Source organism: Hemibagrus wyckioides, linkage group LG01 (genome assembly GCF_019097595.1).
Source record: "Hemibagrus wyckioides isolate EC202008001 linkage group LG01, SWU_Hwy_1.0, whole genome shotgun sequence".
Taxonomy (NCBI): Eukaryota; Metazoa; Chordata; class Actinopteri; order Siluriformes; family Bagridae; genus Hemibagrus; species Hemibagrus wyckioides.
Genome location: NC_080710.1, coordinates 23,730,216 through 23,750,779, shown reverse-complemented (window position 1 = coordinate 23,750,779; position 20,564 = coordinate 23,730,216). Strand labels below are relative to the sequence as shown.

Genomic DNA, 20,564 nt, shown 5'->3' with positions numbered 1-20,564 from the left:
TGTATGATTATTACATTTTGAACACGAGTATGAATGTGACTGGTTGATTCAGAGCACAGTCACGTGTCCCGTTATAAAAGGGTGTGCAGGCATATACAACCAGATTATGGTAAGTTCCTGTTTGTTTTTCACTTGAATTTTGTTGGTTGCTACATGAGAATAAAGGTGGGAAAAGATCTGACATGACTGATCGTGACTTAAATTAACCTTTCATATTTACATGGGTCTGTATACATTTTTATATCCGCCGTATGAACAATGTCACTATAGAAATGACAAACATTTTTTTTTCATATTTTTATTTTATTTATATATTTTATTTTATTATTTTTTAATTATTTTTGTCTCACACAGTACGACGTGCAGTGAAATGCCTTTTCTGACTGTCAGTGGCAAAAATAGAATTTACATTGTATTACATATTTACTTGTATATAATTAGAAAAAGGAAAAATATAATATAAAAGACAGATGGCATCAACAGTATGTATTATATGTGAAGTAAAATGCAGATTGTGTAGTTGTATATGCATTGTCGGGCTAAGGTATATAAATATCAACTGCATGTATGTTACAGTTGATGTACAATTGTGTTGCATGTTTATTCGTATTAAGGATCAGTTGTGTGTGTATAGAAGTAAGGAACACCGTGAAGGAACAGGAGCGGGGAAAACACTGGCCGACGAAAATATTGACCAAATATAGAAGGACATATAACCTACAGGGCACAAAACATCCTGGAAGAAATTCAGTGAAAATCTATTTCAGTCGATCTACAAAACAAAAACCTTCATTTAACTCTGTTTTCCAAACTATTCAACTGCAGCCTGAATGTTACACCAAATGAGTCTAAATGTGCAGTTATGCTTATGAGTAAGCTCAAAAATGTGCATGCTCAGCTTAATTTTTGTCTCATTAAACTGTTAAATGACTTTAGTACAGTTGTATTCTGTTTATGGTGACTCATTTTAAGACACAAAATGTGCAGTCACAAACTTTTATGCAGCTGAGTTAAATATCAGTGGGATTATGGGGGTAGAAAAAGGACCGAAAATATCATTTTAAAACCAGAGCTTAAAACAACTAATAGAAAAAATCATATACAGACCTAAAAACCTCTTATTTGCCATGATGAACTGCAAGTTTTACAGATGTTTCTTTGATTTTAAGTATGTTATGCAAACTTGCACTGTATTATTTAATCTGTCAGGACAATTTCTTGTTGCTATTGTAAGATTTCTAGCTAATTACATCTTCCTATAATCTGTTGTACAATCCAGCATCATCTACCAATGAGGAGATCTCTGGGAAGTCCTTGGTCAACGTGGTTCCCATGCGACAGGTCCAACATGCCCTTGTGAGGCAGGCATCTGTGAAAGAAACTCAGTTTGACTTTGTCAGGGACCCAGACAATGCCACGTGGCGCACACACCTAGGAATGTACCGCAGGACCTGCTCGATTCGACTGTACAACCACAAGACCAGCAACGGAGACTCAACATCAACCTCTACAGATAACACAGTGCACAGTGTGGAGGTCACAGATTCAAGTGATCAGTTATCTGAGCACTGTGAAGGTTATAACAATAAACATCATCTGTGTAATGAAGTGCAGGAAGATTGTGGATCTGAGGGTTTCAGGAAGTTCTCTGCACCTGCTGTGCTGTCCAGACAGTTGAGCTGTGGGAGCTACCGGTCCACTCATACCCCTGTGAGCCCGTATTACCCCTTCCCACAGCTCAAATGTCCTAAGAAGTCTGAGGCGGCACGCAGGCTTGGGCTTTACTCTTCATTCTGACAAATTAGTTTAAATGCAAAACCAAAACACCAAGGGCTGTGCAATATTGCTTTCCTACTTATTCATTTACAATATTGATTTCCCTGCAGCAATAAAGTGGTGATAGCAGTGAATTCTGTTTACTTAGTTTCAGCCATTTTGGTGAATGCATCAAATCATAGAAATGTGTTAAGTCCAGGTTTCATGAGTGATCTAGATGTGTCTTTTTTGAATATTCTGTAATACAGTAGTGGCTTAAAAGACCCAGTGTCCAGCATTTGTATTGTTTGTATTGTTATATATACATTCATATTATTAATTTTATTATTATTAGAAAAATTATAGCACTCTAAAAAGCTGCTCTGTCTGTGTAGTGTGTGAGTCTGTGAGTGTGATTTACTCAAATAACTGCACACTTGGTCAGTATTCTCATGCTTTAGTTTCATAATTAAAGTAAATGTGGAATTGTGGAAAAACAGATGCAAGAGGAGCATGAAAAATTACAACACCTTCACCTCCTGTTGTTTTGAAGGGAAAAAAAAGAGAGTTGTATTTCTTGTATACTTGTTCATCACAATTTTTACAGGTAAAGTTTTTATTTTTTGCATTCCTTCCATCAAGCCTTAGACATCCTTTAACTGTACACATGCTGTGAAAATAAACATGTTTTACATATTGTTTGCTCTTTTGCCTCAACGCAGTTAATATTAACTGGATGTAGCCTGTAGCGTTTCACAGAGCTGCTTTTAGTGAAGGTCACCGTCAACTGAATATTGGTTACACAGTATTCAAGTTATAGCCCATACAATTATGGAAATACAGTAACTGTAGTGTCCTGTGTATGTCCACAGATCTGCCAGCATAATTATTTTAAAACCTGAATCAGTTGGTTCCAACACATTTGGTTTTCCTTCTAGGCAAGTAATCACATATTTCTCAATACTTCAAGTTTCAGTTCAGTGCTGGGAATAAAGGGGAGTACTGTGACCTATGACAATTTGTACATAAATTATGTTACATTTGGGTTGTACTAAATAGAAATTTATGCATAGCATAGTATTGCATACTACATGATAACTCAGCAAATTAGAAAAGATGTAAATGTTAAACGTTACTGTGGAAATGGGTCATTTAATTATCTATTTTTTCCTTTTTCTTCTTATTATTACTACTACTACAACACCATTTTACATTGAATCTGACTTTTTTAATTCCAACTTGGCCAGTATCAAATTTATATAGCTGTATATAGCTATATTATTTATGTGATAGAACGTAACCTCAATCTGAGCAGCCTGCTCAACTCTGTAGATTGGTATGTATAAATATTTTGGTAGATGTTAAAATCTGAATAAGTCTAGTCTTGTAGGCATCAGGATTTGAATCTGAATGCAGGACATCTACATCATGTGAAGGCATGTTGGCATGCAGACACCATATGCGAAGGTCTTGATCTCAATCGCCTGATGTAAAGAGCATTTAATGCAATTTATTTGTATAGCGCCTTTTAAAACGGACCTCATCTCAAAGCCGCTTTACGAAATTAGATAAACGGGGAGAAAATTATTAATATAATATTAAACTATTATCCCTATTTTTTCCCTAATGAGCAAGCCTGTGGCGACGGAGGCCAGGAAAAACTCCCTTTGATGATATGAGGAAGAAACCTTGAGAGGAACCAGGCTCAGAAGGGAACCTCATTCTCATTTGGGTGACACTGGACAGTAAATAACAGTGGTGGGCTGTCAGGCCCAGCAAGGCCTTCTCTGCTGGCCTAAACAGCAGTGATCTGAATCACTGACTTGCATTTTAATATATTTAACATATTTTTCCATTATTCCCAATAGTCTATTCTCTACATTTCGCTTCTTGGTTGCGCTGCTTCCAGTAGTGTATATTTATGATAAGAGTAGTTATCCAATCATATTTCAGCCAGTGGCTAACAGCATGTTAGCATGTGTTGCCAGAGTAAAAGAAATCTGCCTTAAGGCCTTCAGTATTAATAGTCCAGGCGCCCGAAGCTTAAACTAAGTGGCAATGAAACTGTTACATTAACCAATCAGATTTCGAGTTGGCGTCACTAGGCAGGCATCTAGCAGGCATACACAATTTCCTGTCCTTTGATTGGATAATTGGAGTAGTCAGAGGCAGCGAACTGCACAAACTATAAAAATATAAATTTTTTAACTCGCAATGGCTGACAGGAGAACAAATCGATTTGGTCGCAGACATCCTTACAAATGCATTTTCAAGGCAGACTGTAATAAAATTGACTATTCCTTGTGAGGTGTGAAATACTGTAGCCTAATTTCTTTTTCACTTTGCTATTTAATGGTTGATTAGTATCCACTGCCGTGGCATCATAATGATGCTATAGAGGTGGCTTAATTCAGGAAGGACGCCAGTGAAGGCCTAGGTGTGAAATGCACGGCCCGCCACTGGTAAATAATGTAACTGTAACTAACTGATGTCCTTTCTACAACAGCAATCAATGTTAAATGTTTTCATGTTTGTGTAAAGACTTTAACAAAGTGTGTACAGGCATCTTAAAGCGGCCACAAGACATGCATTTAGCGGATCGTGCTGCGCAGTCTTGTCTCTTTCATGAACACACCTAAAAGTGCAGGGAATCTGCGCAGACACGAGGGTGTGCGCGCGAGCTCGGAACACATCCAGGAAGTGGAGAACAGGGACAACAAAAGTCACGTGACGCAGAGAGAGCGTTGGTAGGTAGGTCGAGAAAAACAGCACTGAAAAACAAGCGTTAGAAATAACAGGAGACGACAGGTGAAGATCCACAGTGTGAAATGACAATAAAATAACAACGCATTATTAACAAACAAATTAATAATGAATGGCGGGTAAAAATCCCCTCACAGAGTGACTCAGCAACGGTATTTGAGCTAATTATTGAGCTAGTTAGACTAGGAATTCCCCTGCACTGGCTCTCACTGTAACTCTTCCTTTCGTTTTCGTTACAGTTTATAAATTAAAGCTGCTTTAATACCACAATCTCAGTGTGAACAATGGCCGAGCAACACATCCAGTCGAAGCTCATTACTATGCTCAAACAGGACAAAATTCAGCTCTGGACTCCTCCGTATACAACAGATACTAATGACGCTGGTCATAAAGACTTACAGGTAAGATCATGAAGATCATTTCTAGAAAAATCCATTTACCAGCATCTGTTCAGGTTCATTTCCTGATTGAACATGTTTTATCCACACTCGAGTTTCTATCAGCTAATTCTGCCTTGATCCTAAAATCAGGATATAATGTAAACCAGGGGTTTTCCAAAAGGACCACGTGAGAAATTGGAATGGGTTTTAGAGGGCCGGAATATATATATAATATATTTAGTATATACTTATTGCTTATAATATACATAAGTGTAAGTTCCAATATATATGATGTCCCACTATAAGAAACAGTAAATGAAACAGTGAGAAAATATGGAAGATAGAATTATATATATATATATATATATATATATATATATATATATATATATATATATGTATAGGTGTTTGGACACACCTTTTAATTCAGTGTTTTTTGTTTAGGGATTTATTTTCTACATTCTAGAACAATACTGGAGATTTCAAAACTATGAAATAACACACATGGACTTAAGTAATCCATATGTAATGACAACAAAAAACAGTCAGTTGTTATTTTAAGACACGAAGGTCAGGTGTTCTGGAATAGTTCTTGCAAGAACAGTATTGTCAAGTGCATTTGCAAAACCCATCAAGCACCATGATGAAACTGGCTCACATGAAGACCATCCCAGTAAAGCAAGACCAAAACTTACCTCTGCTGCAGAGGAGAAGTTCATTTAGAGTGACCAGCCTCAGAAATCACCAATTAACAGCACCTCAGATTAGAGCCGTTATGAAGGCTTTACAGAGCATCAGTAGCAGACATATCTCAATATCAACTGTTCAAAGGACATTATTGTGTATTTCGGCCGCCTTCAGCATTGTTTTACAATGTAGAAGGAAATAAACATCAGGAAAGACCAGGAAAGACCAAAAGTGTCCAAACTTTTGACTGGTAGTGTATATATATATTTAATGAATAATCACAAAAACAGTTTAGAAAATTTCAACTTTTGCAATGTTTAAAAAACTAGTATAATAACTTAACGTGAAATAGCAGCATCAACTCACATTGATAAAGAACAGTGAAACAAATATGTCCCGCAGTCAATCAAAGGTTAATAAAGAAAAACAAGTGGCCTTCAAAATAAAAGCCATGCAATTGTATTTTGTGCACCTATCACAAATTAATAGGCGTCACTGTTACACCTTTACTACAAACTCACGCGGGACAGTCAAGGGTAGTCAGTGGGCCGGATGTGGCCCGCGGACAGTAAAATGCCCAGGTCTGATGTAAACAGTACAATGAGTGACTACTATGTTTCCTATTCATCACCGTCTCTAACGACGGCTGAAGACCAACTTCTTCCTGAAACACTGAAACTTTCCTTGTTTTTTTTATGTATTATTATATGTTGTATGTTACATATAACTCAGTTTTTAGGCTGATGGTATCCTAAGTCTGTGACCTATTGAACCAGTGTTAATGTTTTCATTGATAGAGACTTTTGTATGTCTCTCTGGATAAGAGCGTCTGCCAAATGCCAGAAATGTAAATGTCCCCTTTCTGGAAAAGGACCTCATTTCCAGACCGAATAAACTATTTTCTAGTGTTTTTTTTTTTTTTATCTATGATTAAAAGCCAGAATGTTATCTGACTAGTATAACCTCACAGTTGTTGACAGTCTTTCTGTTTGAGTCATTCCCTCACCATCTGAGACAAAACAGTTCTAACACTGAATCTTCCAGCCTGTCTAGATCACAATACAATGCTTTGACTTGAACCTCTTGCTTGGGAACATTCAACAAAGATAAAGCAATAAGTAAGCCTGGCACAATGCTCTCTGTCCTACTCCCATATTAAGGTAAATAAACCCCATCTTCCATACAGCAAACATGTTGCTGGAAAGTTTCTGGAGAATGTCCAGAGCGAGGATATTGATAGAATTCGAGTTATATTGACACAGCTGTGCTGTTGGGGATTTTGTACACTGGACACGGTGTGTACTAACTTTAATAGACACGCCTCCTTTTGTTAAAACACCTTGTCGGTGTGCAGAGACTGTACCTTCTGCATTCATTGGAAGTACACTGATATATTGCTACCTCAAAGATCTTGGTTTAATTCACACTTAATTGGCCCCTGGTTATGAATTTATATGTGAATATGTGTAAATGGTGCCTTGTGATGGCCTGGCATCATTATGCGACACGTATTCCTGCATTGCTCCATCTATTCTTGTAATGGGCTGTAAACCCACTATGATCCTGACCAAGATAAGTCGCTTACTGACGATGAATGAATTTTCATTAATTGGACTCTACTAACCACACAGCCACTGGTATTGGCTGGATCGTGACCACAATTCTGTTGTATATGGTTGTGTACAAACACATTACTCATGAAAATCAGAGGTCCTAAAGTGTCCATTAATCGACAGGAAAGAGAGGGGTGACTGGCATAGTGCATAGAGTCAGTCTGTAATTATATACACTATATTGTGAAATGTTTTGGGACATCTGCGTTTACATGCACATGAATGTAATATGGAGTTGGCCTGCTCTTTGCAGCTATAACAGTTTCAACTCTTCTGAGAAGGCTTTCCCTAAGGTTTAGGAGTGTGTTTATGGAAATTTTTGATCATTCCTGTAGAAGCGCATTTGTGAGGTCAAGCACTGATGTTGGACGAGAAGGTCTGGCTCGCAGTCTCCACTCTAATTCATTCTTAAGGTGTTCTGTCGGGTTGACGTGCAGGTCAGTCAAGTTCCTCAACACCAAACTCACTCATCCATGTCTTTATGGACCTTGCTTTGTGCACTGGTGTACAGTCATATTGGAACAGGAAGGGGTCATCCCCAAACTGTTCCCACAAAGTTTGGGAGCATGAAATTGTCCAAAATGTCTTGGTAAGCTGAAGCATTAAGAGTTCCTTTAACTGGTACTAAGAGGCCAAGCATAACTCCTGGAAAAACAACACCTGAATTCAATGATTTGGAGGGGTGTCCCAAAACTTTTGCCAATGTAGTGTATGTACAGCTTGCTCCTATAAAGTACATTCCAGTTTAAAGAGTCAATGGGAATAAAGTTTTTTAGTACCTCAATACTAACCACCAAGAGTACAAATTTTTACTTGTGCTCTATTTGTATTTATTAATTTTCCTGTGTATTAGTCATTGCTTGAAAGAGCCATACAAAGTGAGTTCTTAATGATGTTATACTGTGGTACTGGACCATCACATGCTTATGTTATGTTTTTTTAGGAGCTAGCTGGTCGATATTCCCAAATGGTGGGATTCCCCCAGGTTGATGTGGAGATTGCTCTGGAAGCCATAAGATCACAGGCAGTCAAGAAAGGGAAAGGAAACAAAACCTACAGGGAGACAAATGTTGCAACTCTGGAGCTCCATCTACCAAAGGAAATTATAAAGGTATAAACAATATAAAGTGTGTGTTGTACTTGAAATAACATCCCATATGTTACAATATACAATATTCCTGTGTGTCACTGCATAGAGTAATAGTAGGAAACAGGATTTCGAAACAAAACTGGATATTACCACTCAGGAACTGATGGATAGGTAAGTACAGCTTTCTTTTTAAAAGTGCTTTATCATAATATTTAATTGCTATAATCGTCACCATTTGTGTGTGTCCTGATGTATCTTGTGCTTTTCATCTTTTAGGATCACAGAGAAATTTGAGCTCAAATATATCAAGCTGATTTTGAATGGAAGAATCCTAAGGCCAGGTGTGTGTAGCGTTTGTCTCATAAATACACCGATCAGCCATAACATTATGACCACCTGCCTAATATTGTGTTGGTTCCTCTTTTGCTGCCAAAACATCGAGGCATGGACTCCACTAGATCCCTGAAAGTGTGCTGTGGTATCTGGCAGCAGATCCTTTAAATCTTGTAAGTTGGGAGGTAGGGCCTCTATGGGCCCCACCTCGCAACTTACAGGACTTAAAGGATACTTTTAATAGATACTGACCACTGTAGACCAGGAACACCCCACAAGAGCTGCAGTTTTGGAGATGCCCTGATCCAGTGGTCTTGCCATCACAATTTGTTGCTTGTCAAACTCGCCCAAATCCTTACACTTGCCCATTTTTCCTGCTTCTAACACATCAACTTTGAGGACAAAATGTTCACTTGCTGCCTAATATATCCCACCCACTAACAGGTGCCATGATGAGGAGATAATCAGTGTTATTCACTTCAGCTCTCAGTGCTCATAATGTTATAGCTGATCGGTGTATATGAACCTTGATGTGTGAGTATTAGGGAATTTTGGAGAATATGTTTTTGCACCACTCTGCATCCTGCTTCTTTCAGATAAGCGACTTGATGAACAGAACGTAAAGAACAACAGTAAAGTCATGGTGATGAAGTTGAGTGAACCGGAAAAGAAGAAAGAGATGATGGAGAAAGAGAAATTGCAGCGTTTCCATCAAGAAAGTATGCAAAGAACTCAAAAAGGTTTCGAGATCCTCTCAGAAAGAGGTGAGAGCGAATGAGCAGTTGGTATTACATTATTATCCATGAAGCATCATGGGTCATGTGGAGTCAGCAGTTGCATTAATATGAATGTGGCAAAATGTAAAGATGTTATATATATTGTATGATTGTAGTTATAAGCTTGATTGGCAGTCTGGTCACTTAAATTGTAAATGTTTATATTGAAGACAGAGAAACTATTGTGAAATTGTCATTTCAATTAAGAAAAATAAGCATAATTCCTCCCACCTTGAATATTATTACAATATTAATGAAAGTGATAATAGTGCTGTTAATGTTATATAATCCTCTATGTCCTATGGGCAGAAAGTAACCTGTAAATTTTCAATTAAATGAATACGAAGGTACAGTTTTGTCTAAGTACCTATTAGGTAAATTTATAAGTATTCGTATTTATAAAAGGGTCAGTGGATTGTTCCCCTTAAAAACTGTCTAATAATAAATAAAGCTTACCTTATGGATGCATTGCATCAAAGTGTACTTTATGGTAAAATGTTCTTTCTGACTTTTGCTTGTAGGAGGGTATTATTTCTGTACAGTCCAATAACATACATGGCTTCTTGGCACTTTTCAGATGGTAGTGAGGATCCAGCCACCACTCCGTTTCTGGAGATTGCAGATCAGAAAGGCAACCCCATCCAGATCCCAATCATTGAGAAAAAGGTGACAACTGTGCCGTGTTTTCTGTGAGGGTGTGCACAAATACATTTGGCAATACTCTTACTGACAAAAAAATATGGTCAGATCCCTCCTGCTAACTGTATAAACATTGTTGTAATTTATCCAGGTTCAGAAACTTTAGCTAGTTACTCAAGGAAGGAGTGAAACATGCATGTCCTTTTCCGTTGTGCCCTAATCTGCTTTGTGTGTGTGTTTCTTTGGGGATGATTTAGGCACTTGTCCTAGCCATGGGCTTCCATGAGAAGGGCAGAGCCTTAATGAAGAAGAAGGAATATGATGCAGCTCTCTGTCACCTGCTTCTAGCAGATGATCAGTTCAGGTACTGCTAACTACAGCTGCTTTACAGGGAAGGAAATCTAGATAGTGTTAGTGTTATGACTGACAAATGGATCCTGTGTTTTTATAGAAATTATTATTATATATATATTTTTTTTTTAGTAAATGTGACTCTGCGCTGTTGAACACGGTGGATAACTATGCAGTGCTGCAGCTGGACATCGTGTGGTGTTACGCTGCTCTGGAGCAGCTGCCCTGTCTGCAGGATAGCAGACAGAGACTGCAGCAAGCTGAGAACTGCTTCCTCAAGTGTTATGGAGAAAAGCAGCAGAGACTGCAGACAATCAAGGTTTTTACCTTTAATCATCTTTACAGTGTATTATCTATCAAAAGTGGTCCAAGGGGAACACATGGCACCCAGATGCACTATGGGAAGAAGGCAAGCAGGATAACACTGTAAATATAGAATATAAAGCAATTTCAAACTGACAACAGGCTCATTGAATCAGTCTAATATAATTGAACACAAGGCACTTACATGAGGTTTTGTAGTTACCATGTACGATTACAGCATTTGTGTGTCCTCACTGCTCTGCGCCCTTACCTGTTCAGTAATGACTGTAAAGCATGACTTCTTGGGGCGTATTGCTCTAACTGCAAAATTTTCCAAAACTGTCATGTCTGACAGCAGGAATTTATCTGAAATTACACATACTGATGAATCTCTAAAAGTATTCAATAAAATTGTTTCACATAAAATTAAATTTACTGCACCATTACAAGTAAAATGTGAATAAGCAGTTTTTTAACCTTCTTTTCTCACTACAGAGAAATGTCTTAAAATTATTGTCCGAAGTTATTGCACAAACATGTTTGAAAACATTTGGAGTATTTCTTAAAAAATAAACATTTTACTTACTACTTTTCACTCACATGGAAAGATGTCAATTACTGTCATAGTGCTATGAGCGATAATGATTTTCTTCATATGATATATTAATTTCCAGCAATATATTAATTCCCAGCTAGCGCTAATTTGAAGATTGTGACAAATCATTTTCCATATAGAACATATTGTTATAGATATTATAGTTTTGTTCATTTCTCCCATATCTAAATCTTGTTTAATGTCTCGATAAGTGAGTGTATTCTCTATTTTTTTATATTAATGTCTAATCCAGGGGTGACAAACATACGGCCGGCAGCACAATAATGGTTCTCGTCTGGCCCGCTAAATTGAATTGAAAGTGTTTAAAAAAACAGCTCTGTTATTCCACTAGGGAGCATAATAGAGCAAACATTAAAACATTATTTTATTGCGGAGCTGAAAATACTTGATGCTACAACCATGTCTCTTGCTAAAATGATGAGTTTCAGTAACAGGTGAATAGTTATGCAATTACATCTTGTAAGTTTTTAATTTGTATATAATTTCCCCCGTTTCAGTATTATGTGCTCTTTTGTGGAGATTGTTACATGTTAAAATTCCATTTTAAGGGGCGTGGAAACCATAATATGAAATTGTACATTGTGAATTGCAGTGTTTTTATCTGTTTTGTGGGTGATTATAATATATTATCTAATAATATATCATATCTATTAATAATACAACTGTCAGAGGAGTTGTTGCTATTATTGATCACTAAACTGATTTTTTTTTTTGTCCAGCTCACTGGACATTGGACTAAGTTAATATGGCCTGTAACCTAGAATGTGTTTGACATCCTTCACTGAATTATCTGGTAATATTTCCTGCTTATTGAATGTTTCTGATTGTCAGGGGAATACAGGTGGAGAGGATGTTCTGTTTCTCAGGCTGTATCTCCTTCAGAGTCTGTTGGCATACGCGGATGGCAAAGAGCATCAAGCGTCTCAGAAACTCAAGCAGGTGTTTTAACAGTTCACACATCATTGTCTCTGCTAACATGCTGGGTAGCTGTTTATCTCACAGAAGCTGTGCTGATCACTGTTCTTTCCTCTTTCTGGTAGGGTGAGGAGCTCTACAATCAACTGTTCCTGAACCCAGAGAAGATGACCCAGCTGCTGAGTATTGGCTTCACAGAGCAGGACGCTCGTCTGGGCCTGAGAGCCTGCAGAGGCAATGTGGAGGCTGCTGCGTTGCACATCGCTCAGAGGATAAAGGTCAGAGATGCACACCAAAAAATCAGGTTGAACGTCCACTGTATTCACAGCAGTGGGAAACTCCCGGCAATTCAGTTCAACCTTTGATTTCATTTTAGGGAGACGCTATGAAATTGTTAAACAATTTTTATGCATCTTGAAGCTTCCCATTTGTAGGGCTTACATAAAGATTTTTTCCAGCACAATTATTTGCTGCTCCTAAGACATAATGATACCATTTTCATCCATCATGATAATAATTAAATATGTGGCCTCCTGGTGGTCCAGCGGCAGGATCCTGTGCTCTCATTGCCGCGGCCCGGGTTCGATTCCTGGGCAGGGCGCCACCCCAGCCACTGAAGAGTTAACTCTCAGTGCCGGTCCCAAGCCCAGATAAAAATGGGAGGGTGGTGACAGGAAGGGCATCCGGCGTAAAACCTGTGCCAAATCATGTACAGCGGACCCTGCCATTGCGCGGGAATAATGCTAGGATAGAAAAAAAAGATAATAATTAAATATATCTTATGCATAAGATATTAAGATAAGATTTTATGTATAAAGGTTAGACTGTCACTGCAAACAGAATTCCTGTAATAACACACTTCTGTTTGAAACCACTGATCATGATCATTTGAACAGTCAACTTTTATTCATCTCAACAGCCTACTTTAGCCAAAATATTTTATAAATGCACTGCTATATGTATATTGCCCCCATTCATAAACAAAACTCTGCCAAAGGTTGGCTTTTAAGGCACTAACACCTATAGTAGGACCAGCTGTCACTATTTTGTACACATTATAGTTAAGGACGCTAACTGTAAATTAATACTTAATTATGGTGCACTCTACTAGGAGCGGGATGAGATAAAGCAGAAGGAGAGAAATAAGAGAAGGCAGCGTCTGGAAGCCATAAACACCCTCGTCGAGCTTGGCTACAACAAGAAGGCAGCAGCCGAGGCCCTTCATAAGACAAGAGGAGACGTGGATGAAGCCTACAGGGTGAGCTGTCATCATATTATATTTTTAACATGGCAAAACCTACACCTTCTGTGCATTTTGTAAAAAATAATAGCAGTTCCATTAAAATTTATGTTTCTTCGCCTATTTTGTTTTCCCTTATAGGTTCTCCTGGATTCATCTGAACCCAGCAGCTCTGGGATCCCTCAGCCAGACACAGACAGACAGACCAAAGTGGATCAGGTAAAGAGCATCTCATAAAGAAAAGATTAAAGACTGCTTACTAATGGCTACAGTCATTCTTTACTCTGTCAGTTTTTTGTTACATTTTTTTCCGCGTGTTTCATTTCCTGCCCTTACTGTTTGTGCAAGCGTAGCTTGCATACCTGGGTTTCCAGAGGGAGGAAGTGGAGTTGGCTCTGAGTTTGGTTGGAGATGATGAAGCTCAGGCCACTCAGTTGCTCATAGATAATCAGGGGGTTATTCCGTCAGAGCTACGCTCCCCATCAGCACCATCCTCCTCGTCAGAAGAGCCCAGCACCTCATCAGATGACCTCACAGGTGAGGACCATTGATCGATTTATGGATTGAATGGTTTCAAGACGTTGATTAGTGTCTTAAAGTTGTTAAAAGAATGCTTCAGAGCATCAAGTCTAATTCCTTCCTCACATTTATGGTATGTGCAATTATTTAAAAAAGTAGTCCTATTTTTGAAAGGAGGAACAATACGAATTTTCTTTAAACAAAGCATTTATTACTGGATCAGATAAGAGTCATTATATTTGACCCGGTACACTTGCATAAATTTGTCTTGGTAGCGTTCGTGCTACGTTCTTTCCTCTTCTTTAAGTACTTTATCCTGGTCAGGGTTGGAGGAATTCTGGACCATATCCTAGAAATACTTTGTGTGAGGTGGAAATACACCTTGGACAGCATTTACACACACATTCATACCTGGAGAAAATGAGCATGGAAGAAAACCCTATATAGATATGAGGAGGACAGACAGAATGCTACAGACAGTAACCTAAGCTCAGGATCAAACCACACTTTTTTTTAAAATCATGTAGACAGATAAACATGTATTAACTGCTTTACCATGTATTTAAGTGTTCTTCTGTTGTTTTGATTAAAAAGGTAAAGATGTTAAAACTAGGAAAGAATATTGAGCTACTCAGTTACGTGTTTGTTTGAATTGTTTTACGTAGGAAAAATATTACGGTTATAATCATTAGTGAAAGCCGCAGTAAGATCTTTGTGATTTATATATTCTGTGATCTCCCAAGTGCCACATTGACACCCGGTTACTTGGAGATCACTTTAATTCCAGACGAAGCCTGATTCACACAATAATGTTTAAACGTACAGGTCCACTAGTGCTGGGCAATCTGAAAAAAAATATCATATCATGATATTTGGACATTTCTACAATTTCTATAATACACAGTATTTACTGTATATGTTTGCTAGAAGAGGTAGTGTTGCATGAATAGCATAAGTGCTTGTATTAAATTAAATTTAAAGATTTCTTTAATATACAAAAATGTATTTAACACTGAAAATTGATCTTATTAATTTTTAAAATTAACATAAATTCAGCTGCTTCCAAATTCCATTCAGTTTGTAATAATTGTGCTAATACAATACACAAAAAAGTTATATCACAAAACCTATGATATCCCAGAAAAGTATAGTGTGACAATTTAATTTTTGTATAGCATTTTCTACATTGTCACAAATCAGCTTTAATATAATATAAATATTATATATAATATAATATTTATATATTATAATATGATATAAAATATAAATATAAAAATTCAGAATAAAAATTATTAGGTTTAAAATGAAAATTTATATTTATCCTTTTTTTGTCAATTGTCACAATATCAATATCATGTCATCATATTTTAGTAACTAATTTTATTTAATTTCATTTAGTTGTATTAAACACACCAGATTTGTTTAGTTAATCTGTTAAAACTGCATCAAAAACCCTGTGGTTGTGTTCAGCATCCGGCTCGAGCCTCCCTGATACTGAGCTGGTGAATGAGGTGTTGGAGTACATCCCCAGTCACGAAGAAGATTATCTGGACGTGACTCTGGAGGAGGAGGGTCAGCTCATCGGTCGAATGAAGTCTCTTCTAGAGAAGAGATCTACACACTCCCACTGAAGAGCTGCTCATATGTGATTTCTACAGTCATGTGAGGTCAGTTTAGAGTGTTAGGACATCATTAGCCCCTGGATCTGAGCCTGGACCAGCACTTGGCTACAAGGCAATAACTAACAGCATTTTCAAATGTACTTTGAGCTTTGATTTTATCCCTTAATTTTTTCTTCTTCTTTGCATTACAGTAACAGCTTAAGTCTGACATGGATGCTGGAAGAAAAAGTGCAAATCGTATTTGTTTATACAGATTCAAACTTATTTTGAATGAAGCTTTGCTCTTTAAAACATTATCACCAGCAGATATTTGGTTTGAGTTTTCTGTTGTAATCTGAAGTAGATTTTCAGTCCTTTATATTACGGTGTACCTTAAAATCTTCATCTGTGTTCATTTTTCTTTTAGTTCAAACTCTTTTAAAATAAATGTCATTAATGAAACCAATTAGTGATCTGTTATTAATGTCCTGAGTCCATTTATAACATAGTTATAATAATTTCTGACACATTTCTGATTTATATGATTGTTATTGTTTTTTTTTTTCGCAAATTCCTAATCAGTTTGGTGTTCGAAGTCTATTTATTCTGACTGTACGTAGTGTTATGTAATGTATTCGTATGAACTAATGGTATTTGTATGGAACAGCTCATAGATTCTCATTTAGTTCAGCGTAATGAGACACAGACACACATTTAATAAAATTGTTGTCTTTTTGTTGTAGCACTCAGTCATTTATTTTACATTATGTGAGTGGGAATAGTAACAGTCTGTGGCCTGGTAGAAGGAGGTATGAATGAGAAGGGGACAGGAAAAGAGAGATGGAGGTTTAGAAGTAGTTAACAATCCTGCGGATGGACTGGATGTTGGGGGTCTGGGCCTGCCACTCGTTGTGGCTGCAGTAGTATCCTCTCTCCACAATGTACATACGGCCACGGAAGTTAGGCTCTTCGTACATCACCCAGCTTCAAACAGGAAACATACATTATAAGCCTGAACTGCTCAGTTAAATGAAAACATATCAAATATAGAAATCTGGTTAAATATAATATAAAAATATATATATATAAAACTTGTTAAAGAAAAGACTAAAGAAACACTTCTGTTTTTCTTGTAGCAAAATAAAAGTGAAGGAAATGAATCTTTTTTTGCTCTGTGTCTACACTACCGGTCAGAAATATGGACAATGAATTGCATATATATAAAACGTCATGGTTTGTTTTTACAGTCTATACAAATAGTGAAATTAATGAGCATGTATAACTTTAAAGTTTTTCTTTTGAAGTAGTGATGAGCTCAGCCTCAACCTTTTTGTGTGTGTGTGTGTGTAAAAGCTCCCTGAAGCTGAGGGAGTGTGTAATGCTTCATCAGGAACATCGTGAAAAATTTCAAACCTAAAATAGTTTTGATTTGTGCCGTAAAACTTCATTTCTATTCTAAAATGCTGAAAAATAATAATCTCTATCATGTGATTAAATAGAAATATAAATGTAATCAAAGCGTTGGGATGGCTTACACGATAAAGTAATCACTAGCTTCCGTTATTTACTTTACTTATTGATTATTTACTGCATCTGGCTGTAAGACTGTAATGGAGTATTATGTATTCCATCTATTTAGAGATAATGGTTTAAAAAAAAAAAACATTACAGTAGCCTAGTGCATTCACTTACAAAACAAATAGAGAGGTTTTCAGATTTTTAGCGTATGTGAAAGATGATGAGATCGTCGAAGCGTGTGTTTTTAAGTGGCACTTACGCTCCATCTCCGAATACCCTGACAGAGTTGACGCAGGGCCTGCCATAGCCACAGCTCTGCAGGAAGGGACAGTCATCACACAGCTCCATACAGTGACCTGAGTAGTTGCCTCCATCGTACAGCTCGATCCTGTAGTGCTCTCCGTGCTGTGGAGCAGAAACAATGTGTTGCTAATGGTAATCCTTCTTTAAACACAATTTGCCATTTGAACTCTTGTACAGCAAACTAGTTTTAGGTCAAGGTCAGCATATTCATTTTCGATGATATAATTTAATGAATTTCAGTTCAAATTACAGCATCTCACCATCCTGACAGGCTTGCAGGAGCCCATGTGGTCATTGTGGGAGTTCCAGCGCTGGAACTCGGGGTACTCTCCACGCTCCAGGATGTACTGCTGGCCCTTAAAGTCAGGGTGGTCATAACAGATCCAAGCTCCGCTCTCCACACGGATAGAGTTCACCCTGTTCATGAAGCCACGGTCCTGGAAGTTATCGCAGTCTCCGTAGACCTCCAGCTTCCTGCCGGTGAAGCATCTTCCCTCATAAAATATAATCTGAGAGGAAGGAGCAGCAGGTAGGACAGGTTTCAGTATCATTTTATATTAATTTACGGCATTTGGCAGACTAGCAAGGTTAAACAGTCAAGGAGTGGACAGGAAAATGTATCGTATATTCGATCAGATCTTATAGAAAAGAGATTAATCTCACTGTGCAACATGTAACAACATAATAGCTGGACAATACCTTATAGGACTACTGTGACACTTTGCTGGTTTTTTTGTTTTTTTTAGCTGAATCCCAAATATACAGAGTGCAAATATATTGCAGTCATGCCTGAAAAGTTCCAAAAGGCTTGTCACAGCAATCAAAACCTCAGTTACGTCAAATTCTTTTAGTCTTCTTAATAAAACACAACGGAAAATCGGCTGTTTTTCAGTTTGTTTTCTATTTTTAGATCTTCAATTTTGTGATAATGATGACGTGAAAAGTGTCAATCATTTCAGGAACCATTCAGCCATCTCCAAATTCCCAGCAGTGCTCCTGTGGATGCTGTGTGAGACTGCATTCTGATGACATGTGATGATGTATGTGCTCCTAATTGGCCTGGATGCTTACCTTTCCAGAATACTGTGACATTTTTCCACTGGAGATTGTCCGACCTGACCCACACGAAAGAAAGTGTGACAGTGAAAAATTTGGACACCCCAATATATATGGGTTGTCGTGTGCCTCGCTGTATCGCAATGTTTGCCCAACAAAGGCTCCACAATAGAGAGCTTATGGCTTTTGCTTGCTGGACATTTTCTGTTCACTCTTAGCACTGCTGATTCTGGGATTTGGCTCAGAGCAAGATGAACAATAGATTTTGCTTTGCTTGACGTTGTGCCATGTGCGCAGGCCAACACTGCTCTTTACAGCATTCAATACAGAGTGCTGTATCCTATATGATATTGCTTGCTGTTTGCCCTTTGTGAGGGGCTTGTGTACGGTCCCCGTGTAACCATGGAAACCAGGTGAAGGGACGTTAAAAAGGTGTTAACAGAAGGAGAAACAGAAAAGCTCAAAGCTCTAATTGCCATGACCTTTCTTCTCTCTTCGACTTTGTTCTGCCTGTAATACACTCGTAAGCTATACAGGTGCAGGAACACAGATTCTGTGTATTTGGAGTTTTCCTTTTTAAGGAAAAGATCACGTGCTAAAACAGATGGTCCATTCGAAAATTATGCTCTATTCAAAATAATAAAATAATATTTTGACATTCCATATACCTTATATATTATAGTACCACTATTTCATTCTACTGTGTATATATATATATATATATATATATATATATATATATATATATATATATATATATATACATATAAATATATATATATATATATATATATATATATATATATATATATATTTGTATATCAGTCATAACATTATGACCACTGACAGGTGAAGTGAATAACACTGATGATCTCCTCATCATGGCACCTGTTAGTGGGTGGGATATATTAGGCAGCAAGTGAACATTTTGTCCTCAAAGTTGATGTGTTAGAAGCAGGAAAAATGGGCAAGCGTAAGGATTTGAGCGAGTTTGACAAGGACCAAATTGTGATGGCTAGACCGCTGGATCAGAGCATCTCCAAAACTGCAGCTCTTGTGGGGTGTTCCCGGTCTGCAGTGGTCAGTATCTATCAAAAGTGGTCCAAGGAAGGAACAGTGGTGAACCGACGACAGGGTCATGGGCGGCCAAGGATGCACGTGGGGAGCAAAGGCTGGCCTGTGTGATCCGATCCATCAGACGTTGCTCAAATTGCTGGAGAAGTTAATGCTGGTTCTGATAGAAAGGTGTTAGAATACACAGTGCAGGACGGGTCAGGGCTTTTGGCAGCAAAAGGAGGACCAACACAATATTAGGCAGGTGGTCATAATGTTATGCCTATAGTCATCATTATTCCATGACTATTATTCAATGTATAATCTGTTATTATTATTATTATTATTATTATTATTATTGTAATAATCAGTATTATTTGTGGTATAGTTCCCATGATCTTTAACTAGGCCAAGGTAAAAAAGCTGATTTAAATATAACTCATTTATTCATTCAAGTTCAGTAACTGCATTATCATGCTTAAGGTCGTAGTAGAGCCATCAGCTGGTAATAAACCCTGTATGGGATGCAGCATACTGTGCACACACACACACTCCTCATAAATAAATGCTAGTAGTTATCCTAGTATAGCATCGTGGTATGAAACTACACACCACTGCAGTGTGTGCACGTGTGAGGGGTGGGGTAGGGTGGACAGGACTCCCTTGCACTCTGGGTGAACACTAGCTGCTGTGCACTGCAGTGTCTTATTGAATTACACATGCTTAAAGTGAAAAAGCCAATGTGCTGTATCAGGTTCCAGGGCAGAGGTTTTTGCTCCAGCAGTATTCAGACATTTATTGGTGGTGGTGATTTTTCAAAATGGAAATCTTATTAAATCAATCTAACCGAAAATATCGGAACATCCCCAAATTGGGTTTTAGTCACTGAGTGTTTCATGTAAATGTCGACGCTAAATACTGTGCATCTTCAGATGATTCCTACACCTTCCTAACACCACAGTCACTTTAGCACCTTACATACTCAAATATGTTATTGCTTATTACACCCCCCCATCTCAGTCTACTATCAGAACACTGAAAAATGTATATCTA

At 37.7% G+C, this 20,564-nt stretch overlaps 3 protein-coding genes across 8 annotated transcripts in view; 2 read left to right on the top strand and 1 right to left on the bottom strand.

Moving 5' to 3' along the window:
* The window catches only part of LOC131356851 (uncharacterized protein C9orf152-like), a 6,767-nt gene extending 4,314 nt beyond the window's left edge, over positions 1-2,453 (top strand). Inside the window, exon 2 of the mRNA XM_058396076.1 lies at positions 1,280-2,453. Within this exon, the coding sequence (XP_058252059.1) occupies positions 1,280-1,797 (518 nt within the window). The 3' untranslated portion in view covers positions 1,798-2,453. The remainder of the gene's footprint in view (positions 1-1,279) is intronic.
* Positions 2,454-4,369: 1,916 nt separating this feature from the next.
* nub1 (negative regulator of ubiquitin-like proteins 1) lies at positions 4,370-16,362 on the top strand. 6 transcript variants are annotated; one of them, XM_058396049.1, is made up of 16 exons: positions 4,513-4,670; positions 4,758-4,919; positions 8,142-8,309; positions 8,395-8,459; positions 8,565-8,629; positions 9,218-9,385; positions 9,975-10,063; positions 10,294-10,400; positions 10,520-10,706; positions 12,138-12,245; positions 12,347-12,499; positions 13,333-13,479; positions 13,603-13,680; positions 13,815-13,998; positions 15,451-15,647; positions 15,794-16,362. In XM_058396049.1, exons 2-15 carry the CDS (start codon positions 4,803-4,805, stop codon positions 15,609-15,611), a joined length of 1,797 nt encoding a protein of 598 aa, XP_058252032.1. In that variant the 5' UTR covers positions 4,513-4,670; positions 4,758-4,802; the 3' UTR covers positions 15,612-15,647; positions 15,794-16,362. The 6 variants fall into 6 exon arrangements, with proteins under 6 accessions (XP_058252042.1, XP_058252044.1, XP_058252032.1 ...); XM_058396059.1 differs by lacking the exon at positions 4,513-4,670 and adding an exon at positions 4,370-4,506 and having other exon boundaries at positions 15,451-16,362; XM_058396061.1 differs by lacking the exon at positions 4,513-4,670 and adding an exon at positions 4,478-4,502 and having other exon boundaries at positions 15,451-16,362.
* Positions 16,360-19,097, bottom strand: crygn2 (crystallin, gamma N2). The gene is made up of 3 exons (XM_058396089.1): positions 17,663-19,097; positions 17,359-17,504; positions 16,360-16,565 (listed from the first exon to the last, which is right to left on the bottom strand). The coding sequence occupies exons 1-3, from the start codon at positions 17,951-17,953 to the stop codon at positions 16,430-16,432; spliced, it is 573 nt and encodes a 190-aa protein (XP_058252072.1). The 5' UTR covers positions 17,954-19,097; the 3' UTR covers positions 16,360-16,429.
* Between the last annotated feature and the right edge of the window lie 1,467 nt (positions 19,098-20,564).